The sequence below is a fragment of the Rattus norvegicus genome, chromosome 19 (assembly GCF_036323735.1).
Source record: "Rattus norvegicus strain BN/NHsdMcwi chromosome 19, GRCr8, whole genome shotgun sequence".
NCBI classification, from domain to species: domain Eukaryota; kingdom Metazoa; phylum Chordata; class Mammalia; order Rodentia; family Muridae; genus Rattus; species Rattus norvegicus.
Genome location: NC_086037.1, coordinates 19522645 through 19548818, shown reverse-complemented (window position 1 = coordinate 19548818; position 26174 = coordinate 19522645). Strand labels below are relative to the sequence as shown.

The following is a 26174-nucleotide window of genomic DNA, read 5'->3' as shown; positions in this document are numbered from 1 at the left end:
ATTTGGTTGACTTCAACAAGAAAGATAAAGACCATCATGGGCCAGACCCAGCATCATCTGGTATGGACAAACAGCTGTGTTAGCTTAACAATATCTGATAAAATTTGCCAATTTGATACATCTTTGCTTCTCTTACCACCTTTCTAATTTACACTCACAACCAGCCAACCACCTCATGTAATGGAATTGTTCATTGCTCTGCCTATGCACAAGTATTCTGGGAAGTTAACCACTTTTCAGAAACTGAATTATTGTGCAAGCATATTTTGCTGCTCTTTTTGAAGCTGCAGTCTAGAAATGGTGACAGATGAATAACATACCTCATTATTGCATATCCATGTGATATATTGCATCCTATGTAGAGTTTTGAACAATTTCTTGGTTCTTTGACAAATGACACTCTGTGGTCATGTGACCTCTTTTGTAGGAAGCACCTTTGGGATAAGAACCAAGTGCAAATGTCAAATTAGTACTTGTCATTGGCATTATCCTTGGTGACATATGGACATCTCCTTTCTTCATGCAACCCGATGAGGTCTCTTGCCATTGCCCTGTTCTTGGTTTGCACTGGTATAAGTCTGGGTCCCATATTGGCAGCCCACATTACTGTGATGCTCTCTGGAGATTTTGCCCTGCCCACAGAGTTAGCAACAATGATATCAGTTAAAAGGTCCATCTCAACTGTCCAATAGAACTGAGGTGGTAGAAGGCAGCATTCTGACAGGTGGCTTGCATTTCCCCACCAAATCAGTGTCTGAATAACTGCCTTCCTCTCCCAGGTCTCAGAAAGTGCAAGAGAGCTGGAATTGGACACATCCCAGTAAGAGAGCTTCCTGAAGAATAAGTTGCTTTCTCAGGAGTCCCTGATGACAAACATCCTGAATGGTAACAACATTTTTTGGATGAGTATTCTTCCTCAGAGTTAATTTGTCATTTCTTAGAGACCCTAAGTTTATATACCACTAAGCCAGCCTGACTGATTGAGTTCTTACTTTCTTCTCAGAAAACAGCACTTGAGAGACAACTTGGGGGACCGCCTTTCATTATGTGTGCTAGAGGAGGAACAGCAATACGTCTGTGCTTCTAAATGTTCATTAAGAATATGCTTTTAGAAATATTTTTGTTATGATTTTAATTGAAGTTTTCTTTTTGTTGTTTCATATTTATATGTTCTTGTTACTATTTTTACTTTCAAATATTTTTAAATATTTTTATTCATTTTAATCCTGTTGTGTTGTAAAAATGTATATGTTATGAATAAAAATTGAATTCTATCTCTTGACTCTTAAGACCATCATTCTTACTCAAGGGTTCTGTCCCCTCCTGTGGACCTAGAACTGACAGCAACAGATGGATCTCTGCATGTTCCATGGAGCCTGGGCTAATAAGTGAATTCAAAGTCACCAAGGGTACCCAGTGTGATAGTATCTTTTGTGAGGATAATGTGGCTGTATCCGACACACATTTTGTGATGTAATCACTGACATGCTTTACCCAATTGTTAGGGTCCATGTGGTTCTTCTGAGAGAGAAGAAGATGCTCTAACCTGTGAGTCATCACCACAGCTCCTGCAGGTGGCTTTTGTTATTCCACATGAGGTGCTGTATTAGGTGGACAGGATCACCTCCAATTAAATAGAGAGATCTCAGGAGATGTGTGTTCACAGGGAACTTACTGAGCCGTGCGTGCTCACCGTGTTAGATTGCCAGGCATCCCTACAGGGCTCTGGTGTCCCTACTGCTGATTGTGGGTCAGGATCATCCTCCAGCATCACTTAGTTTCCATATTAGAGCAGAACTTTCACCTATTATCAGTGATGACTACATGTATTGTGCACATCTGATAAAATACAGAATAGAAACTAGCTTCTTGTAGGCAAGATTGGCATAATCAGTTTTTTGACTGTTAGCAAGAAAATTATTTTAATCTAAGCATTTTAGGAAGGAACCTCCAGAGCATCCATAGTGAATGTAGCCTGCAGCTGTGAACACAGGTTTCTTTTGGAGAGCAGGCCTGTGCAAGCCCAGAACCTAGGTGGGACAGTTCAAGCTACCCTTTTTCCATGGCCAATCTGGGATCGTATTGAGAATGTATTTTTTCCAGGTGACTGATTTCCAATTTGTGGAATTGATCTAACTTGCTGAGAGTGGAGGTGACTCAGAGAGTTAAAGTACAGAGGAACCAATCCAGTATGTCCACAAAAGCTTGCTGTCACGCCAGGGCTTTTAAAAGCTCAGCAGCTAGAGAAGCAATGTGGTATTTGGTTATTCTTATGCTTAGGTCTAGTCATTCATTATAAGCTGACCATGACACAAAAAGAGTCATCTGTGTCACAATAGAAACTAGTTGTCACTAGATTCACCGCACACTATCACATCACTACCGTATTTGAGGTTCTCCATTACTATCTAAGAACCTGGAAGAGGTCTTGCTACACAAACTCATGATTTATGTCTACATGACACTGTGTGCTTTGTCCAATACCTTGGATACTTTGTGCTGACATCTGTCACATGAGACAATAGTTCATGTCATCCTAACCTGAATAAACTGTCCTTAGAGTACAGTATAGTGGGAGGGGCCTTCTTTTCCTGTGAGATAGCAAAACATTTCCAGTCTTCAGTCAAGTCTGACAGCCATTGTCCAGTACCTGTCTTGAGATGTCCACATTTTCAGCTGAGAGTCTTCATCCAGGCTGCTCTGTAATTCTGTAGAAGATTAATAGGTTCCAGCCCTAGGATTTAATTCAGTGTGACTGTACTTGCTGAACATACTCAAAGCCCTGTGATCCACCCTAGCCCTCTGTGCTTTAGAGAAAGAAAATAAAGAACCACATTGCACTTGAAGTTTCTCCTCCAACAAAAGGAGAGCCTGCATAGGGCCTTTAAGTAACTCTAAACCCCTGCTTCCCCACAGCTCCCTCCATCAATTCCATGATTGGTGTGTTTTCACTACTACTCACTTTCTTCTGTGTGCAAAGAATGTGCACCATGTCAGTAAAGTGTGTGTGTGTGTGTGTGTGTGTGTGTGTGTGTGTAGTCCCTAGTGAAATGTGTCGAGGTGCATGCAGACTCATGCTACTACTGTCCCATGGTACCTTGCAGGGAACCCTGAAATGGTGGCTACTTTAATACAGTCTAACCCGGGTGTGCATGGTTTCTGTAAGGTCACCACTACAGAGAGCAGGAAAAGCTTCAGTAGTCACATGGATGTGATCAATCAGTGTTAGTCATGCCCTTCCAGCATGGTAGACTGCAGGTTGTCTGTCCCCATCACTTTGCTCTCTTGTGCCCAAACAATGCCAAGGTCAGGGCCATTGAGCCGTGAGGCAGAGGCTCACCACCCTCAGTGCTGCCTAAGACCCCTAAGACTGTCTCTTTCGGGTGTGTGCGTGCTGGACACTCATGGATCCTGAGATCTCCGCAGCTGAGGTGAAACAGTACCGGAGCCATTGCAATGTGGGCACACATTTGGTTGTGGAGCTGGGCCACTCTTTGACTTTTGGTGAGTGGAGAGACAACTGTTGGCTGAGCCTTGGTGAACCGGATGGCCCCTGGCCACGTCAGCAGTCAGCAGTATCAAAGCTGAGCAACCAGTGTTTTATGTTCCATTTTGTCATCGCTGGTCAGTGTTCTGATGCCACAGCACATGGCTGGTCTCAATCTCCCCATGTGGCCACAATCCCTAATTGATATGGCCTCCACTTCCGAAGTGCCACTGGGATTTCTGTAGAACCCCTAAGGCAGCAGCAAGCAGGAGCTCCTGGCTATTCCCTCCCTGCTCTCTGGATCTGCAATTTGTTCTGTGTACATATGGCTATGTCCTCATATACCCTTGATGCCATGATACCTTAATAAACACTTGAATCATGTCCTGATGGCTAGTTTTCAACTGCTACCTGACACCATCTATAATCGCCTGGGAAATGAGGGACAGGCTGGATCAGACTGGCCTTTGAGCATGACTATGCGTGACTGTCTTCATTGCTGTGGGAGATGCCAGGCAACCTCTTTTCTGATCCTAGAGTCCCTATACCCAGCCACTTGTCCCCTCTACAGCCAGACCCTACTTCTGCTCCTAGGCACTGTCTTGGACTTCCTTCCCTCAGGTGGCTTCTCTCCTTTGGCTGCTACAGAAACCTGTTATGAGGACAGGAACAGGGAGTTAAGAGTTCAAAGCCATCTTCCCATTGATGTTCTTTCTCAGAGGTCAGTGGGACACTTAAAGAGTTTTGTGTATACATTTTATTAAGCAAGGGACAATCATGCATCAGACACAGGAAACTAACAGCACATCTACAGGACCTCCTTCAACACCTGGGCATCTCTTCTGGCCTGTGCTTCTGTGTGCTGAAACCTGGGGACCAACTTCCTGTGGTGTTTCCCAGGATGACTATGCACATTACTACACTGGCGTAAATCCTCAAAACTCACAAACAGCAACTGGACCGACCGCCACAGGAACGGTTCTCCATCAACAGATACCACAGACCAGCAAGCAGAAGCATGGGAGGGTGGGGCTGTGGTTCACACACTTCTCTTTCCTCACTAGGGCAGGTGACCCGCTGGAGAAAACAAGGAGGCAGCAGGATGGAAGAGGAAAACTACAACCCAGTCCTTGCATTAAACACCCAAGCACATTTAGACTAGAAGAGAGAAGTTTGCCAAGAATGAGGGCCACTTTGGACATCCATCATCAATAGCCCTGGCTGTCTAGGCCAGCATCAGATCCAGCAGTCTCCAGGCAGGTGTCAGCCAGGCCCTCAAGGGCACTAAGAGCATTAACCATGAAAAATAGAACAAGATCTCTGCCTCTTGCCTGCCTGACAGCCAAGCATGCGTATGCCCTGGCTATGCTCACGCTGGGACCCCTGCTAGATATTAAGATATAGAGACCTGATAGTTCATTAGGACCCTGTTCGAAAGGAAGACACCAGATATTTCCCTCTGGCATCCATATGTGCATGCGTGGTTGTACAAGCTGGTAGAATCTCTCTCTCTCTCTCTCTCTCTCTCTCTCTCTCTCTCTCTCTCTCTCTCAAAGTTTTGAAGCACAGCAGAAGAATCTCTGGGACTCTAAGCCTGAGCAACCTCATCTGTGAGCCACAGCTTCTGTGTGAGAGCTCCTTTGTGTGAGAGGCATAGGGTGACTGAGGAAGGTTGCTGGTGTCCATCCCTGGCCTGCATGTGCATGCATACAGACACATGGACACATGCACATGCTGAGTTCCCCTTATCCAATCCTGAAATCTGAAAACACTGAATTTCAAATCCAGGCGTTCTCCTAACCTACACCTTCCCTCAGGAATTGGAGATGAGGCCTTGCAAGAATCCTCAACCAGTGAGACTGGCCCAGACCTTCTGAGATCTATTCTGCCCCAGGAGGAAACAGCAGGTGTTATCAGGACAACACAGAAACTCAAAACTCCAGCCTGATGCAGGGACCACCTGCTGGGTTAGGAGAAGACTCTGCATCAGGGTTCCTGAATGAAAACATCACCCCTTAACACACAGGGTCGCTGTGGCTATGCCTTCAAGGCACCTTCAGCAGCAGCTTAAATGGACTAGGGATGACTATGGGAATCTGCCTGCAGGGTGATGTGAGAATCCTTCTGCTAAGGCTTGGTCGCTAGATGTTGCCACAGAAACCCTTGAACTCTTCTTGGAGTACAGTCCAGGCAGAGGCTGAACACAAAACATTCTGATTATGAACTGAGTTTAACAGATAATCCGGAACCTGAAGGCCACAGGCCCAAAGGTCTGCACTGCAGGGGTGAGGCATCACTGCAGGGATGACCACACAGTGCAGGGGTGAGGCATCACTCAGGGGATGACCATACACTGCAGGGGTGAGGTGTCACTGCAGGGATGACCACATATTGCAGGGGTGAGGCATCACCCCAGGGATGACCACACACTGCAGGGGTGAGATGTCACTGCAGAGGTGACCACACACTGCAGGGGTGAGGTGTCCCTGCAGGGATGACCCTGAAGCTGACTGAGCTCCTCAGGGCTCTCCCTGTCCTGTATGTGCTTCCCTTCTAGGTGAGCACTGCAGCTTTCAGGGTGCTGGAGGCCTGTGTGGGCAGCAGTAGGAACTGCTAGCCTTGTTATTCACAGCTGAAAACATCACACAGGATATTCCAGAAGTGAACACCACCAAAGTGGGGCCTTTCACAGCATTCTGGGTAGTTTGCCACAAAGCCACATGACAATTTCGCCTGTGATCCATACCAAATGTCTGCTGTCAGTGCCTGTCTCTTAGGAGCCACCTGGATGATCCAGGGGATGGTCCTGAAGAAAAGGCTTGGCAAAATTGAGGTCCCCAAAGCCAGAGGAGCAGTGAGGAGGTGCAGGGGCCGTAGACCATGGAGACTGACATATGCTGATGTTAGATACCCAGACTCATCCCTGTGTCCAAGCCTGGATGTCACAGAGTCACCTGGCAAAGGTCCCAACAGTGTCCTTCAGGATTCAGCTGTCTCCCTACTTGCCCTCCACCTCACCCACTTCCTGTGGTTCTGGGAGTCAAGGACTTCATCACCTTTTTCGTTTTCTTGTCATATTGCAGGTACTGTGACTCGACCACTCTTCCTCCTGCAGGAGACACATCATTTGTCACAGAGCAGGACTGCTGCACCAGGAAGACCCATAGCATAACCAGGACGCTACAATGAAAACATGACTGGCCCTTCATGCTGATAGACCGGAAAAACACCCGGCCTTCTCTTTGTTGCAGACTGGATTCCTCAGCCTTCCTGTTATGAACAGGGCACTAGAACCCTTCACAGGATACTTAGTGTTTATAAGACATTTATAGAATTCTTCTTGTATATAGGCCATTGAGCTAGGAGCCAGCAACAAGGCATAAAGTAGGAGGAAATACAGAAACATTCTAGGAAGGGACAGACAGGGGCCAGTGGGATGGCTCAGTGATTGAGGACCAGAGTTCAGATCCCAGCACATGGATGTTCACAGTCATCTGCAGAATCAGATCTAGGGGGTCCTATGACCTTCCCAGCTCCCAAGCAGCTACATGTGTGCATCTTAGACACTTCTCACTCACCGTGAAACAACCTAAGCCACAAAACATCCCACACCTTCTTGGATGGGCCCATCCCTGGGGGAGTTTTGTGTGTTCTGGGCTTCAACTCTAGCAAAGCTTGGCCTTGTTTTATAGGATGTCTTATTCCTTATATTAGCAGAGAAAGAAAAAAAAGATCGAGTCCTGGAACCCTAGAGGACACTGCCATGATGTCACTGCTGTGCTGGCATAGGCTTAGAGAGATCTCCATGATCCATCCAAGTCACCTAGAGCTCAGGGAATGATGGAAAAATTTATGTGAGTTCGCCCAGCGCTTGCAACCATGAGAAAGCTTGGAAAACACAGGGCACATGTGGTGTTTGATCCTGGGTCAATTCAACCCTCTTGAGCCTGCAGCTAAGACAAACAGATACACTGGCCTGAGTGCACAGGCCAGACCTCAGAACATGTTTGCCAACCATGGAACACTCTGGATTCCTCCTCTTAGCTGGACCTTGTTCCTCTACACCTCATCCACCCAAGCTTCTCAAGAAATGAAGCTACCAGGTTAATACAACAACTAACTGAAGGCAACAAGAGCCTTCAGCCGCCCTGTGGCAGTAAGGTCAGTCCATAGGTCTCCTGTCCCTGCACTGTCAGTACCTGTGAGAGCCATGGCCACTTATTCCCTTCCGAGGTGAGAACAATTATACCCACAACCTTGCTTTCAACAAATCCTGCCTTGGCCATTGGTGGGACCCTCATGAGACTCAATCTGATGCAGGCCTCCTCAGACACTTTGGCTTCCTTTCTGGCTGCTGGAGCTTGGGCCCTCTGGCCTGGCCTAATGTAGGATCAGCAACATCCAACTCTGTCGGGCCTCAACCATCCCACATTGGGGGCCCTGCTTCACTACTAGGTGCATTCTTTTCCCACATCTCTCCAGTCTCTCCCTCATCCCTAATTCCCCTCACCTCTCTGGCCCAGCCCTTCAGTCTCTGATGGAGACTGTCCTGGAGGGACAGGAGCCCCTCCCCTGAGATACTCTCCCACCCCATGCTGCTGGGCTCTGACAACTCTGCCCTTGGGCTGACTCATCTCTACAGGCACAGCCTGCTGCTCCCCTGCCACTGCAACCCACTTCCTAGCTCTGCTTCACACAAACACTCTGAGATCTCTATACTGGTTTCCCATTCTATTTTGCTCCCTCTCTGTCCTCCAGAAGTTCTGCTGCTCTCTCTCACCACAGCAGGACCCACCAAGACACTGCTCCTGACCCCAGCAGCCACCAGCAGCCCAGGTCATGGGGCTACTAACAGCTTTGGCCCAGGACTCAGGGCTCCTTCCTTCTTCAGTATCGAGTCCAGGCTGAGACCATCTGGCCTGCTGCTGGGTCCTTGAAACCCTCAGTCTCACAGCCTCTGGGCACTCTGAGCCCTAGTCCTTATGGCTAACAAGTAGCTGCCCAGTCAAGCAACATGGGCCTCACTGGCTTCCTGGTGTGCCATGATGCTTTCCCTGCATGGCTGGGGATGACTGCAGGCTAGGAATATGTCTGGAACTAGACCTGCAGGTAACACCTGATGGGTTGGCCAGGCTGTCCTCCTACTCCTGTTCTCAGGAGATTCTCCTGACTAAGTGTCCCAAGTGCTGGGATGGGAAGTATGTGCCACCATGCCAGCTAGGAGTCTTCAAGTGTGATGAAAGACTGGGATCTGTGGTCCTGGTTACTTCCAACAGTGGGGACACCAGTGTTCTGAGCATTCTGTCATCTAGGACTTATATTCCATGTACTTCACACGAACACTGTGAGACTTCTGCATTGGTTACCTGTTCTCTTTGAAACCTGTCTTCAGGTATCTGACAGTGGGAGTCTCCATGAAGTTTATGTCACCCTGAGGATGTGGATATATTAATAAGCTCAGGCAGCATGCAAACACAGCAGAGGTTACAAACAAGACTACCAGGCTGGGGCCACTAATTGATAGAGTGCTCCTTTGGCATGGTGAGGGCCCAAGTTCTCTTGCAACCAACATCTGCTGGGGATGTAGCTCAGTGATTAGGCACTTGCCTAGCGTATGTGAGGTCCTGGGCTCCATCCCTAGGACTAAACCCTCATCCCCTACCCTGAACGCACCAGTTCCAGGCATCACTGTCAATCCTGAGGGCTTGAGTTTGATCCTCAGGCCCTCTCTGATACAAAAAGAGAAAAAACTCCCTTGATTTGGGTTTGACCCCTACATATGTCATGCCCACCCCACTTCGAGTGTACAATTAAGGAAAGCATGAGTAAGTGGTTGAGAGTCACTCACTGCCCTTGCAGGAGACCCCAGTTTGCTTCCCAGCACAAACTGCATGTGACTCAGCAGGTCTCAGGGTAGAACTGGATATGTGACCCTGTGCTAAAGCACTGTCCTGAGTGGGGACTGCAGCTTCTGAAGAGGAATGCAGGCCTGGCCTCCAGAACTCCACCTTCAGGTCCTGTCTTGATGCCCTGGCAAAAGAAACTCCTTCTCTCCAGAGGAGCACTGCACTCAAATGACACCTCAGTGATGAACACTATCTGTCCCCAAAGGCATGTCACTGAGCAGAGATAGCTTCCGTCATGCACCTCTGCCCATCCCCAGTTCCTCATGTCAATAACTCAACCTTTCATGAAGTAGATGGCAATGCATGAGGTAGGATGATCAGTAGTTTACTGGCCAGTCTGGGCTCTATGAGATGCTCTCCCTGAAATCAGAGCCAGCAAGAAATTCAGCATGAAAGCTCTTTGTAAAGAAGCTCAATGACGCAGAGCAGAGCCTGGGACCCCGCACGGTAGGAAAGTGACTCCCATGGATTTTCCTCTACCTTCAACACTCATGCTTTGGCATGCACACCCCTACAAGGAGATCAATACACATGGAATAAAAAATTAAACAGAAACATTAATGAAGACAATGCATACAATGTATTAAAGGATCCCGGGAACACTCACTTAGCACTTTCCTTTCCTTTGTCTTGGGAACAGCACCTGCACCAGAGACTGGAGACTTCCTGCAAGAGAGAGAGGACAGATGCACTGTTCATTCAGCTGGAGAGCTGTGCAAAGACCAGAGCCACCCACCTTTTTCTGACAGTGGGAGCTGGGCCCAAGTGTGGGCTGTTCCTACTAGAGGCACCACAAGAAGAGGACCACCTTCCTCAAACCTTCCTGGAAGTCAGAGCACTGGCTATGGACGTCCCTCAATCCTCAGATGACTCTCTTTCAGCGGTGGCTCAGAGCCTCTTAGGACAGAGAGGGACCAGAGCTTCCCCCCAAAGCAAGATCCCTATCTTATCTGACAGTTATGAGGGCTTAGGAATGGGACAGATGATGTGACAAGGTTACATGTAGCACAGGGCTAGGTTAGTAAGGCAATCAAAGAGGAAAGAGACCTGGAACATTCCTCATCTGTTCTTTTTGCTCTGTACGTAGGGATGAGGGGCAGTGTGTGGTAGAGGACTAGGACACAGCACAGCCTTCTCTGCACATGGTTAGCTTTCTAGGCTGCCTGGTCACTGTGACCAGCAACTTTTCAACTGTGCCACTCTACTACCAAGGCTGACACAACTGGTGACCATGTAGCAATAGGACTTTACTGACTTAGCAACATTTGGAATCACACAATGAGCATGTGTCACAGAAGAGTTTTTTTTTTTTTAAGAAAAGGATTTTAAAAAACTATTTATTTTGTCCATCTGAGTACGCTGTCCCTGTTTTCAGACACAACAGTAAAGGGTAGTATATGAGAGTAGAAATGGTTATGAGACACAATGTGTGGTTGCTGGGGATTGAACTCAGATCCTCAGAAGAGCAGTCAGTGGTCTTAACCACTGAGCCTTCCCTCCAGCCCCAGTATATTGTATTTTCAATGTTGTTTGTTTTTATTTCCTTTTTCACGTATGTATGTATAGCGTTTCTGTGAGTACAGGTGTGTGTGTGCCTGTGTAAAGGTCAGGGACAACCTGAGCACAGGTCCTCACCTTCTACCTCTCCTCCATGGCTGTGTATGCTAGGCTAGCCCTTCCCCCTAATCCTAGAGACTGTCCACTTTAGGCTCCTATCTCCCTGTGGGAAGGGCTTGATGACAGACACTACTGCATCCAGGTTCATGTGGCTTCTAGGGACCTAAACTGTTGTTGGGCTTGTTCAGCATGAAAATAAACACCATTTCACAGCCCTGGCTGGGCCAGGCAGTGCACAGGTCTTTGCTGCTCTTGCAGAAGACTTGGGTTCAGTCTCCAGCACCCGGGTCAGTTGGCTCACAACCACCTGAGACTCCAGGTCCAGGGACTTCCAAGCTCTTTCTGGATAAACCTACATGGCAAAAGCAGGGCTGGGAGCTGGAAGACTCTGGTGTTGGCTTCTCCCTGTAGCAGGGGGCAAAACGTGGGCATGTGAGGTAACATGGAACCCTGTTATTCTACAAAGTGCAGAAGCTCCTGATGTCCCTCATGGTGCCCCAGAGCCTGTCCACCACTCATGGAGGCTTCAGGAACATGGCCTTTTCCTGACCTGTGTGCACTCTGCATCCTCACTCTCTACCCCCTGCTTTTCTGGGTTGGAAGTCTCAGGTGTAGGAAGCGCCAACCATAGGCCTCTTCCCTTAGCATTTCAGCATTTTACCCACTTGACCTTCACCAGGCATCCTTTGCTCTACACAGTTACCTCAGCCTGTGACCCTCATCCTCCAGACTCTAATGAAGCAAACACCCATGTGTGTGGAGCTCTCATAGTTAGCCAGGGCTAAAGGGGAAGGCAGCAAATCCTTCATGAACTCTAGAGCTCCTGAGGCCTAGGAAAATTTCTATATCGGGGCTAAACTCATGCTGACCTGTAAGACTACATTTTCCCTTTAAACAGAAGGATGTGTGGTGGTGGTGGCACAGGCCTTTGATCCTAACACTTGGGAGGCAGAGGCAGACAGATTTCTGAATTCTAGGCCAGCTTCCTCTACAGAGCTAATTCCAGGTCAGCTACACAAAAAACAACACTGTCTCCAAGAGTAAAACAAAAAGAGAAAGAAAGAAAGAAAGAAAGAAAGAAAGAAAAGAAAGAAAGGAAGAAAGAAGTGAAAGAAAGAAAGGAAGGAAGGAAGGATTCATATTTTGTATACAATGAGATGCCTGCCTGTCTATACCTGAACCACCATGTTAACTATAACTCTTGTCACATCTGTATTAATTCAAATACTGAAGGCCAAATGGTTAAATCTTAATGACTATACAATTGGGGGGTGGTGCTGAAGAGATGGTTGGTTTAGTGGCTAAGAGCAGAAGACCAAGGTTCAGTTCCCAGTGTCCACATGGTTGCTCCTATTAACCTGTAATTGCAATTCTAGGGAATCAGTCTGGACTTCACGGGCACCACACATACCACATGGTGCACAAGCATTTATTAGGTGAAACAGTCAGGCACATAAAATAAGTAAATAAAATATATGGTTAACAGAAACTGTGATTCAGGAAGTTCTTAGTGACTTTGGTTATCATTTCTCTCTCCCAGAGACCTGTCTTCCTCATGGCTCAGCCTCCCTGGCTTCTAGGACATTCCCTAGCTCTGTGGAGCATGAAGTACTCAACACCATAAGCCAAGCATTGCAAAGCCATCTGCACCTTCATTGCTACACCTTCACCATGGCTGTGTCTAAAGGGAGAGACTTGGAATCCCACAGAGGCAAGGCCAAATCTGTTGGGCTATGTGAGCCCAGCCACTCAATAGTCAGATCTATTCCTGTCCTTGGCTATGGAATGAGGCTCTTAAGACAAATTAATCTGAAGGATATCAACAGCTATGCTGTTAGACCTCTCATTGCTCTGCCCGACCCCCAAGCTCCGTTTTACTGGCTCAAATTCACACCCGAACTCCTCTCCTGCCTCAGCCACCATCAGCTCTTCTACTCCTCTCCACCTGTGCTCTGACTAATCCACACTAAGGTGGACATTAACCTCTTGTGGACCTCCAGATGTATGCTTGTGATTACTCTTCATTGGCTGTTTTGTATGGGTAGGCGGGTTCTTCTAGTCTCATGCAGAACACTGCTCACACATTTTGGATCTTACAACATCCTCTTGATTGAGAATCCTGACTAATGACTGACTGAGCCTTCCATCCCTGAAGCCACCCTCTGTCTCCCAGTCCAAGATGAGAATCCTCACCCTAACCCCATGGTGTCCAGTTTCATCTCAGAAGCTAGACTCTGAACTGCCCAATATCTTTTGGATCTCTTCCTCTAATTCTCTGACAATTCGTTCCTATTTTTTTTTTTTTGGTTCTTTTTTATTTTTTTTTTTTCCGGAGCTGGGGACCGAACCCAGGGCCTTGTGCTTCCTAGGCAAGCGCTCTACCACTGAGCTAAATCCCCAACCCCCACACCCCCGTCCTCTTTTCTTTAAAAAAAAAAAAAACACATTTTGTTGTTTATTTTTTGAGACAGGGTTTCTCTGTTCGGCCCTGGCAGTTCTGATATGCTCTCTGTAGACCAGACTTGTCAGGAAACCAGATGTCTCCCTGCCTTGGCCTCTTAAGCACTGGGATTACTGGATTTTGCCCGAAAGTTTAATTAAAAATTATTTAGTGGCAGTGCATGTTGGCACATGCCTTTAATTCAATCCATTGGGAGGTAGAGGCATTGTGAGTTCCAGGACAGCCAGGGCTATATATTAACACCTTGTCTCAAAGAAAACAAGCCAAAAATGAAACAAATTGTTGCAATATGGTCTTAGGTATGTAACTGAGTCTGTTCTTGAACTCTGAATCCTCCCACTTTCACTCAGGTGCTAATCAGCAGGCTTCTGTCTTGACTTTCACTGCGCACTCAGGGCTGCCATGACTGTTACCTCTCCCAGTGTTAACTCATGACTCTCTCATCAGCATCATCACAAAACTCCTGTCAAGAATTAAGGAAACCTGAATTCTAAGGAACTCCAGTATTTCCAAAGCTCACTCTAACACAGATGTATCCTATGCTGAAGTAAAATGGTGACAGCTGGAGGTCTTAATTGCAGGACTTGGGACAGAGGGGTTGGAGGATCTTGAATTCAGGGTTGCTTTTACCTTACAGTGTTGGTTAAAGCAGGTTTGTGCTGCTACAAGATACCCTGTCTAAAACTATACCAAACACACCTAAAATGAGACAGAGGAGTTTGAGTGGGCACAGATGGGAAAGCTGGGCACTTTGTGGCTAAGCCACCTGCTGCCAGCGCCAAAGTCCATGCACAACCCCGATTCTGAGCTGCGTCTGGGACCCTGCTCAGGAGAATGCAGCAAAGTAGCTCAGATCCAGGGCTTTTGGTCTAAGAGGAATTCAGGCAGTCACTCTTTGGATGCCAGTTCTCCAGCTCAACTGCCTGTCAGCCCAGGATCTGGTCTTAGTCATGGCTTGACACCCCTAAATTCCTCCCAGGTGTGCTCTGAACTCACCCTGTTCCGTGTTCTGATGAATCTGCCATTCTCCACGGGAGTAGCCTCAAGAAGTCCCTCTCATTTGAAGCTCCACTCAGAGTGCACTAAACACTGCTGGGGAGGGGCGTGGCCAACAAAGCACCCACCCCTTTCAGCTGTAGAACATTTAGCTCTAGAGTGAGCACTGCTGTGCATTGTGGAACTTAAGCAGTATCCCAGTCTTGGCCTGGGAAGAGCCATTGACACCCACACTTTCTGGGGTGACATTGTCTCCTGAGGATAGAGTCAGGCCAGGAGCAGCAACTCATGTTCCCGAGAGACAAACTTTCTTCACCTCCAGCCCATGCTGGCCCTAGGATCTGGGCTTTTTTGGTGACATGAGTGCTGAGCCTCCCAGGTAGATGGGTTTTCAGGGGTCAGGTGGTGATTGTCACCAAAGATATCCATAAGGATAAGTCATACTGTACTAATTCCCATATTAGATTCCTTCTCACAGGTCACAGAGGCCATAGTGGGTCCTAAATGTGGAGTCAGGTTCCTGTGCACTTTTGAGGAGACTGGTCAGACGTTTAGGCTTCGTGATATTTTGTTGGCATTATTTTGGGGGGATTTTATTTTTACAATTGGGGCCAAACCTGGGGCTGCCATGTGGAGGGAAAAGGCTTTGCCATAGCTGTAGATCATCCCTAATTATAAACTCCTGAATTCTCCCAATCCTGGAACTATCTAGGTCCCTCACATGATGCAACCTTTGGGGCATTCCTCACATAGAATCATGGGGTGGACTGCATCCCAAAGAGAGACAGTGGGAAAAATTCCCCAGTGTCTCCCTGTGGCTGTGAGGATGGGAGTGCTGACCAGTGGATGGCAGGCCCCATGTGAAAGCCTTTTGGTTTCTACTTGAGTGGAATCTTCACCATGCCTTTTTTTTTTTCTCTTGAAACACAGGTTGCCCTGGAACTTACAGTCTTCCATCACCCTGACTCAGTTTCCCCTGACTGGGATCATAGGCTTAAACTACTATGCCCATTTTTCTTTTTTGTATTTATAAATCTGCTAAAAAGCCAGAAGGATCCGGAATGTAAAATGGTGCGGTCCAAGGCATTTCCAACAGGGGATTCTTGACCTAGGAGTATCCAGACCAGTGTTTATTGTGTGGCTACTTCATTCCCATAACAGCTTATATTTGACAAAGAATTCCAAGTTGTGATATCACTGAGCATCAGGCGATATCCCACACAGCAGGACTGACACAGGTTGTAATTAAGGCTGGAGAAACTTACTAGGACCCTGGTAATCCTACCACCCTGGGGCCTTTAGATAGCCTTAATCTGATCTTCCCCCTGTGCTATGAATCAATTGCTCTTAAAGGTAGATTTGAATTTCCAGTCACTGTGAGGCAGGAGAATTAGGACCCTATGATCTCTCTGGGCTCCATAGGAAGAGCCTGTTTCAATAGTAAAAGAGGTCACCTGTGAGTTCTTACTGTCTTCCCTGAGGCCTTCCTGCTGGAGTTAGACTAGCTGTCTCACCAATTGAAGTAGAGGGCAGAATGCTGGTGCCTTCTATAGTGAGGACTAGTGACAGATGGTCTATGGAAATTCTAGAAAGGTCTACTAGTATTTATGTCCTGTGCATGGGACCTGCTGGCTTCCCTGTGTCCTTTGCCTTTATTTTGCAGTCCATGGGGCACCTGGAAATGTCCCCAAACCAGGCTGTACACGGGGCCTGTCCCGTGACTCTCACTTGCACTCAGAGCCTGCCTGATAGTCATAGGTCTGACAGAGCCCTGACACCTGCAGAGACCACTATAAGGGACCCTGCAATCCCCACACTGCCCATCAGTGTCTATAATGTCCCTATACGACACTGAGACGATCTAAGCTCCTTCCAATCTTTATGCTGCATCAGAATCTGACCATTGCTACTTTTGCTCCTCTCTCACCCACACTAGAAGCCCTGTACCCACACTAGTCCTAGCTGGCCTGTTGCCTACTGACATCTCATGGACTCTGCCCCAATATTCCCTCTTTGCCTGGGTCCCTGCAACTGTGTCCAGTTCTGCCTGCTTCCCTGCCTCCCCACTTCCATTTTCCAAATGGCCACATTGACACATGGGTTTCTGGGTCTCCCACTCCTCGGATGCTGGGAACAGGTTCCTTCTTTGCTGTTTGAATGGTTGTCCTAACACTGGAGGACCTTGCTTCAAGTAGTGGCAGTCAAACCTGGTGCTGATCGTGTCAGATCTGTCCAGGCTGTCTGTGTGACTGTGGCAATGCGCCTCTGTTTTGGCTGAGTGTTATTTACCTCCCTCATGGCCATGTGATAACCAGACCATGAGAATGTTCATTGTTTGGAAAGAAGGGTGTGGAGGACATATGCTCCTCACCCTAGCATTAGTGGAAAAAAGACATAGGTAGATGATGCATTCTAGACCATCCTGGGCTATAGAAACTCTGCCTCGAAGAATGCAGGTGGAGCAGGGCTGGGGTTCAGTTGGTTGCCTAGCAGCCTACCACATTGAGCAGGCACTGCTCAACCACCTGTACATACACATCTCCTGAGATCTCTCTCCTAAATGGGAGGTGATCGTGTCCACCTAGTACAGCACATGCCCTGGAAGGACAAAAGCTACCTACAGGAGCTGTGGTGATGGCTCACAGGTTAGAGCATCTGCTGCTCTCTCAGAAGAGCCACATGGTCCCTAACAATCATCTACAATGGGGAATGCTATTCCCTCTTTTGGATCCTGAGGGAAATGCACTCAGGAGTGGCCCAGACATACATTTGAAAAAAAAAGATCCATTGAGATAAATGATAAAAATAAATATAATCAGCAACAATAAAAAACACAGCATATGAATGATCAAGTGAAACAGCACCTATAAAAACCTATTTCCCAAAATGACGTTGATGGTCATTATCTTTATGGTTTAATAATAATGCTGTATTGTAAGAAAAACTGAGGCACATGGTTCTCGATTAGGATTATTCTATATTCCTTTGTGAAAGTTGTCATTTTTTCTGCAGCTCTACAGGCATGAGTGTGTGTTACTCAATATCTGGTGCACACAGTCAATAAGGAATGTGTGTTGTAGACTGATATAGACTAGGATGAGCAGAACACATGACAGCATGGATACAGTATGTCAGTGATTACATCATAAAGTGTGTGTCCATAAAAAAAGTCACATTATCCACACAAAAGACACTATCACCCTGTGTACCCCTTGGTGGCTTTGAATTCACTGGATCAAGCAAAGATCCATATCCAGCTGTCAGTTCTAAGTCTACAGGAGGGGAAAGGACCCTTGAATAAGATGGTCTTAAGAGTCAAGAGTTACAAATCAATTTTTATTCATAAGGAATACAATTTACAAAAAACAGGCATAAAATGAACAAATAAAATGGTATAAAAAAATGAAAAACAGTAACAAGAATATATAACTATGTAATACCAAAAAGAAAACTTCAATGAAAATCATAACCAAAAACATTTCTTAACAGCATTTTCTTAATGAATATTTAGAAACACAGTTGTAGTGCTGTTTCTCCTCTAGGACGTGAGATGTCAAGGCAGTCCCCTCAGTTGTCTCTCAAATGGTGTTGTCGGTAGGAGAGAGGAGAAAGACGTCAATGAGACAGGCTGGCATACGGATACATAAATTTAGGGTTTCTATACATTGAGGAAATTATCTGAGAAGAAGAATATTCCCCCAAAAAGTCTTTGACTGTGAGGATTGTCGTCACAGGGAACTCCTGAGAGAGAAACTCATTCCTCAGGGGACTGTCTTCCTGGGATCCGTCCTATGCCATGTCTCCTGCAGTTTCTGAGACCTGGGAGGAGAACGCAGCTATTAAGACACTGATTTGGTGGGGACATGCATACCAGCTGTCAAGTTGCTGCCTTCTGTCCCCTCAACTACATTGGACAGACAGCACTGATCTTTTCACTGAAATCATTGCTGATATCTCTGCAGGCTGGGAACATCACCAGCAACCCTCACAGTACTGTGGGAGAACAAGCTGCTCCTCAGACTCTACCAGTGCAATCCAGAAATGGGGAAATGGGGAGAGACCTAATTGGGGTGCAGGAAGAAAGAGAAGGCAACATGATACCCAGATCAAAGCCAATGACCAGGACTCATTTGCCATTTGCACTTGGTTCTTATCCCTACAAGGTGCTTCCAACCATAACATGACCCCTGTATGACCTTTGTCACACGACCAAGAACTCATTCAAAACTCTTCATAGCATCCAATCTTTGATAGGGAGATGCAGTCATATGATATGTTATTCCTCTGTCACCATTTCTGGACTGCAGTTTCAAAAAGGGCAGAGAAGTATAATTGCCAATAATTCAGTTTCTGAAAAGTGTTTAACATCCAAGAATACTTGTGCACAGACAGAGCAATGAATAACTCTATCACATGAAGTGGGTGACTGATTGGGTGTGGGGAGATTAGAAAGGTGATAGGGGAAGCAAAGATGTATCCAATAGGCAAACGGTATCAGACATTGTTAATCTGACTCAGCTGCTTGTTCCTACCACATTTTACTGGGTCTGGAGGTTGCTGGTCTTCTCCTGTTCGTCTTCATCTTTCCGGTTCAACTCAAACAAATATCGCTGTACCTCCTTGCTCTCCTGCTTCAATGTGACCAACTTCTTCTTCATACATGCCTGGTCCATCAGGAGCCGGCTGTGCAGGTTGCTGGAAACACACTCTGCATAGTAAGATCCTGAAGCCTCTTCCTCCCATTCCAACTGCCAAATCCCACAAACTCCACCAGGACCCAGATACCCATAAAGACTTCATAGAATACATCTCCATACATGTAAGGCTGCTGCACAAACAGCAAATGGCCAATCCAGGGAAGAATAAATTGTTTCTGTGACCCAAGCACCAATAAGAGTCCATGTCTGTCCAAAAGAACAAGGGATCTACAACTACCCATGAGAGCCCAATGCATCCGGACAGCATCAATTAGTAGGCAGTAAACAACCACACGAGGACAGTAGAACAAAGGGAGGTCATGCTAACCATGTGGTCCACACATTGAGCTTTGTTAAACTTGGTCTGACACCAGAGCCGCAGGTTGGCCTAATAACACACTGATGCCTGAATCAGTGTAGTTCTATCCAGAGCCTTCTAAAGATGCATAGACACTGTGGTGATAAATGACAGTCTCTTATGGAACTGAAACTGAGTCCAAAAGACCCACGGCACAGTGATATTTAAACAGCAGAAGAGATGGGCCCAGAGCTGCAGACCCTCCGGTCCAGAACAAAGAGAGGCAGACATGGCCATTCCACAAGTGATGGGCCCTTCTGACCAGTACTTACCGATAGAAGTTAATCTCCTTCTTGAGCTCCAGAAATTTCTCACGATGTTCAATGTTCTTTGTGTCTAAGTTGTGCAGTAATGACATGACCTCTTTCTCCTTTATCTTCAAGTTTTCATAAAATGGATTTGGCCTGAAGTAGGGGCTGGCCCCAGGAAGATAGAACCCAATGAACATAGAGGTTTAGGATTATATGAACTCAGGCTGTGCCCTGTACTACCCCAGCCCTGGAAGGACACTTTCTGACTTCTACATATTTGGATCTTCTTCAGCTTCAGAAACTTGGAATTGTGTGCCCAGGACAACAGAAGCTAAGCACCCAGATAAAGGGTTCCCTGGCTCACTTTTTTCAATCAGGAGGGCTGGATCTGCATTCAAACCTGTTATGTTGTCAAGAGCCTAGGCCACAGCTCTTACGCTAACACACACACACACACACACACACACACACACACACACACACACACACACATACCCAGAAACCTCTTATTTCATTTTTCCTGTTTTGACAAGTGGAATGCTACAAGCCGAATAACTAATATTCTAGAGGCAGACAGTACACATAATTCTGGAGATGAGACCAGATATTGCCACAAACTTATAATCTGCCCAAGGCATACAAATGTATAGACAAATGTGACCACACAGGCAAAGAACTGTACTGTTGAAAGTGGGGCTTCCAAAATAAAGCACTTACACCTCCATGAAACTATTATACAGGTAAATCCTGAGGTCAAAAAACAGACCCTTAAATTCCAATGGTGGAGGGACATAAAAACATATAAAAGTTGTGCATATGCATGCAGACCTGTGCACACACAGACACACAAACTGGGACACACCCACAAGAAAAGAAAAGTAAACAGACTCAGAGAATGAGAAAGAGAGACAAATATGGAAAGAGCACAATGAGAATCAGTAGAAATGTATGCACCATTACTGTCTCAGTGTTTAAGGCACACAGACAAGAAGGAACAGGCCTGAGCCTCAGGCCTTCTAGTTAAGCATGGAGATGAACAATGTGTTACCTGTCACCTAAGGGTGCTGCCAGGAGATGATAGCGTTCAGTCACCTTCCTAGCAAGTACAAACACTGTCCACAAACTTACAGCACCTAGAACCTTGCAAACTGCCACCTGTCAAGGGCTTTCCAATTGTACACTGGGAACTCATGCTCCAGTGACTTTATCCCTGAATGATTCACTCACATCACAAGTTCAGATTTTCAACAGGCGGAATCAGAGAGTCCATTTCCAAACTCACTCCTCAGTAAGGGTCAGGTTCTGAATCTCCTCTCTATGGGAGATGAGGTTTAGAACAAGGTCGTTTGTTTGGAGCAATGCATACCTCTTGCTCATGGATCCACCTGTCACATAAAGGAGGCGATCTGTCAGCTCATTTCTCTCCTTGGTAGTTAGCTCCAGTTCTCTATTCAGCCTCTCCTCTTCCTCGTTGGCCTGCACCTTGTTTAGGATATTTTCAGGGGATGACGTCTGTCTGCAGGCCTCTGTAGGTAGAAGAACACAAGTGAACCCGCATGGGGCGAATGCATAGAGCATACACAGACCACAGTGAGGTCCAAACAGGAGAACATGCTTGGAAGCCAGTGTCACTGCAAGGAGTTTGGTCTATGTGTAAGAGGCCTCCTAAGTGGATCACAGTTCCCCCACTACTATATAGAGACCAAGAGATTTAAGCAGCCAGGTGTTCCCCATGCCCGCCCACACAGGCTTACAAGTACCAGAGAGATGCCTTCTCCAGGATTATTATCAGGTACGCAGGCTACAACCTGGTTTCAGGACCCTCACCCCTCTGGTTTCAGAAGTCAGATCATCAATTCAGCATCCACAATGACTTGATTGATCAGGAATACTCAGATATCCTACACTGTTACTCTAGTCCAATAACTTTGCATTAAAATGTCATGTAGGGGGAAGACATGGTCAACAGACTTATTAATTACCCCTACTGAAATGACAAATGCCCCAGAAGTGTCAGTAGGTTACAGGCTCTTTCTCTACCTGCCCCATATAATTTGGCTACTGTAGAAAAATATCTTCCACACAGAACCTCTAATATATGAAGGTAAGATTGGCCCCGTCAGCCAGAGGTAGTCAGAGGAGTTCTAAGAATATGAGGTCATGGCCAGGAGCACAATTCTCTCCCTCTTACTACTGTCAGATAGTCACTGAATTTAAAGAAGCAATAAAAGTGAAGTACATTGATGCCCTGTTTAATTCAGGAAAGTTATCCCCTCCATGACTCCTGATGGTGTTATTATATCAATTTAACATACCGAATGCACTGTAAAAGTACAGACTAGAAGTTCACCCAATAATAGCATAGGCATTGCCATATCCTCCATGTGGTTATGGAGAAACTAATGATGTGAAAACCTTGACTTTCAGGAATTGTGGTAATCATGGAATTCAATATCTGTGGAGATGTTCCAGTGGTTGTGGCCCATTACTAAAAAGGCCAGCAGAAGACCCCAACACACACCCCTGACAGGAAACTCAACATACACTGCCCAGACCTTACTCCACATTCCCCATGTCCTGTGTCCATCATTACCTTTAGGTTTCGTTTGCTTCATTCTAGACTCTTCTCTATCAACATCAACTCTCCCAAAGCGCCTACAAAGACGGGCAAACATGTCTGTGGATATATCCTTTGGACACTGAGAGAAAAAGTAGGGAATTGGTTGTCACAACGATACTGGTGACATCACAGGGATTCCAAGGTCTCTCTAGGAGACAATAGAATGTCCAGGGCCTGCTGATGTCACGGAGAACAGACTTTGCCTCCTTGCTAATGTTCTGCCTGTACTGAGGAAAAGCTGATGGACCCTTTTCAGGAGACTTCCCTGTGGCATAGCCACTGAGCACCACATGCTTCCAAAGCCAAATTTGGCTCTAGGCTTGATTGGAAAAACCTAAGTCATTGCTATGTATCTAAATGAGTGCTTCCTCCCCAATCCCTGCACAGAAATGTTTCATCCTACCTCAAATTCTCCTCAGTCAGCAATATTACCCATTAAAGATTACTGAGAAATCACACCAGTTCCTATAAGTAGCCAAAGAGGTCTCCTGTCTCATCATGTGCAGGTGCATGAAATCACACCCAGAAATAGCCTGTAGGGTAGGTTGCAATGTGGGTGTGTGTTATAGGTACAACCTGAAGCTTTGTGCTTAACATTTGACAGTTGCCACCAGATTCCTTAGGAGAAAGAATTGCATTCATTATGGTCCTGGCAACAATGTGGTGATCTGTTAGGAGAGGAAACTGAAATATTGGATCCACCAGTGAATGCACCCTCAGGCTGAGTGTGGGGCTCTCCTCTTTGCACTTAAGTTACCAAAGTAGGATTGCTTACAGGCCTCTCTAAGCTATAACGTGTGATTTCATTTGACAAATAAAATAGTCAGCAAATGTGGGGGGGTGATGCAGCCAAAGGAGTAGGACAAGCCTAGAGACATAACTAAGTGGACAGAGTAAGAAACAAGCATCCTCACTCCTGTTTCATGGATCACCCCACAAAACACAAAAGCATCTATCATACTAAAAAAAAAAGAAAACAGTTATTTTATTGAATGCATACACTAATACTACAGTATTAGTAGCAAAGCTCAGATTTGGGGGGCAGATCCATGACTTGAACTATCTTCCTGACAACATATAAAGCAATAAATAAATAAATAAATAAATAAATAAATAAATAAATAAATAAGAAAAAAACACAAAAATAAAAAACTCAAAAAGCACAAGCCTCTCATGTGAAGTTACAGAAGAGTGATCCAGTGGTCACTTCTGACCAGGCCATTTTAGCTATGACATTGCATAGTGACCCTTAATTTGTTGGGTCCTATATAAAGCTTTGTGCAATATTGTCATTTTAACAAACCTCATCCAGAACATACATAACGACACAGGATATGATTTCCATGTCCTTGCTGTGTATCAAGTTATTTTTCTGTGTCTTTGATTGTCAGGCATATTACACCAACAATCTGAGATGGCTGGTAGACTTGGAAGAAAGTGGATATGAAAGATCCCCGTTTCATATCAGTACAGCCATTTCTTAAGCATGAGAATCTTTTAAGCTGGCCCTCACTTAGCCCCTAGACGTTAGACAATAGACCAGAAAGTACAGAAAGCACATTCCCACCCACTCTCTAGGAAGCTGCCCGACCATAAGAACAGAGGGTATAGAACATATTTACTGCAGGGCAATTACAAGACAGGAAACATCTCTGGGAAGCTGACTGACCACTGTAGAAGTGAGATATCCTTGGTACTGAATGCAGCTGTGCTATAGGCTGACATCGCTATAGCCTTGTCCTGGGAACTCCAGAAGAGAAACACCTGCCAAGATAGATATTCTTGGTCCTTGTCCTGGGAACCCCAGGATAAGAAAACATATATCAAGTCAGACATCCTTCCTACTGAAATAGCTACATTGATGTGGTTACGGCCTTATCCCAGGACGAGAAACATCTGCCTAGTTATCCTTGGCACCGAAATAGCTGAGCTAATGAAACTGTGTGATCATAAATGACTGTTTAAGCTGTACATTTCTGTTGTTTGAGGCTCCTCACATCCCTCCTGCGTGAGGACCGTGTCGAGCCCCAGTGCATTGGTATCCCAAAGTAAACCTCTTGTTTTTACATCAAGACTGAGTCCTGTGTGTTCATGGGGTGGTGATTGTCCGCAGGACTGGAGCGAGAGTCTCCTCTGTCTGAGGGTCTTTCAGAAAAAGCTATAGTTGTGGGTTACACACCTCAGCTCTCATTGGCTAATGCTGTCCTCACAGTCCTTGAAGGCCCTTTTGTAAGACTACCTGTTGGAAAGTAGAAGCAGCTTTATTTGAGCTCAAAGTGAACCTGACGAGCAACGTAGAGAACAAGATGGGGTAATTGAGAACCTGTCTAAAACCAGCACAGAAACCCACCCTTCATTCAAAGCATCATCTACCAATTCTTGAATTTTTACCATTCTCTACCAACCAGTCTTTCATTCAGGAAAGGTAGAAAAGAACTGGAAATGATCTTTTTATTCTAAGGATCTTGATCTGTGCTTTTTTTTGGTCCACGTTAAGAACAAATGAAATGGGTATCACCATCTGAACAACTTAGTATCACCTACTCAGCATTTCTAGCCTAATACTGTGCCTATGGCAATCTCAAGCTTCCCTGAGTGTTGCTGCACCGGCAAGAAGAATGAAGAACTGAGGTCAAACCCCAGTGAACCTTTCAAGGGGTTAGAAGAAAGCCATCAGAGATACTGCATTTCTTTGTCCTTAGATTAAATCAAGATGATACAACGTGAATCTATTGGGCTATTAAACTATAATCTTCCTCACAACCACACCTATCTGAGTTCATTTCTTGGCAGAATTCATGCCCCACCATCCTCGATATTTCTTGATTCATTGCTGCCAAGGGCCAGGTTTCCTGGGTTTTGTTTTTTATAGAAATGGGTGTAGTCAAACATAGTTGCCCTCTGTAAGAAATGACAAATATCTATAATAACTGACCACACTGTACTTGTGTATACAAGTACAGTAGTGGAAAATTCAGCATAACTGAGGAATGGGAAATCACCACTGTGTCCTGGCCTTTCTCTGCCCATATCACAGCTCACAGGCAGCTGGGGCAAACCTTGAGTTCCTCTGTAGAAACAGAGTGATGTTGAATGGACATGAGCAGGCAGAGCAACACAGCTGAGGCAACTCAATTCCAGCAACAAATGCATTATGTGTTTCCCATCTTAACAGCTCCTTTTGAGGACTTGTCCCCACACCTAGCTTAAACACAGCAATTTTCATACATGCCCGCCTGCTATTTCATATTGTTGCTGTAATACGCCTCCACATCATAGATTTCAAAAAAATATATACCTAACACTGAGAAGGGTGATGCTTGTCAATATCTAGTGGGTTAGCGGCCCAGGTACGGTCACAAATAACCAGGACACAGGGGATGCAGAGCAAAGGCAGATGCAACTGCATGCAGCTGCAAGTTTATTAACCCTTATATAGGCATGAATATGGATTACCTCACTTTCCCTTTTGGCAAGATATAATAAGATCGTATTCCCATGATCCCAGGAACAACCGAGGCAAGACTAGGCAAAGAAGTAAGACTAAGCAAAGCCTTGTTTTTAAAATATCTGTATAGCAAATCACCCCTCTTGCTAGTATCACAATCTACTTGTCATACCCCAGAGAGCATGAGAGCTGCTTCCACAAACATAGGACATAGTACAACATAGTGTGAGGTAAAGTGAGAAAAACATTTCCTTCTCAAGGGCAGAATTCCAGCCCCTGCTTGCTTCTCTCAGCCGTCTTTCCTTGATCCTGTCTGGGAAGCGTATCTCAATG

The 26174-nt window shown here is 45.9% G+C and overlaps 1 protein-coding gene across 1 annotated transcript; it reads right to left on the bottom strand.

Annotated features, from left to right (window-relative positions):
- Positions 1-18669: 18669 nt before the first annotated feature.
- Positions 18670-23582, bottom strand: LOC134483424 (disks large homolog 5-like). Its single transcript, XM_063278696.1, has 4 exons — positions 22367-23582; positions 21140-21299; positions 19795-19938; positions 18670-19162 (listed from the first exon to the last, which is right to left on the bottom strand). Exons 1-4 carry the CDS (start codon positions 22446-22448, stop codon positions 19006-19008), a joined length of 543 nt encoding a protein of 180 aa, XP_063134766.1. The 5' UTR covers positions 22449-23582; the 3' UTR covers positions 18670-19005.
- Positions 23583-26174: the final 2592 nt, after the last annotated feature.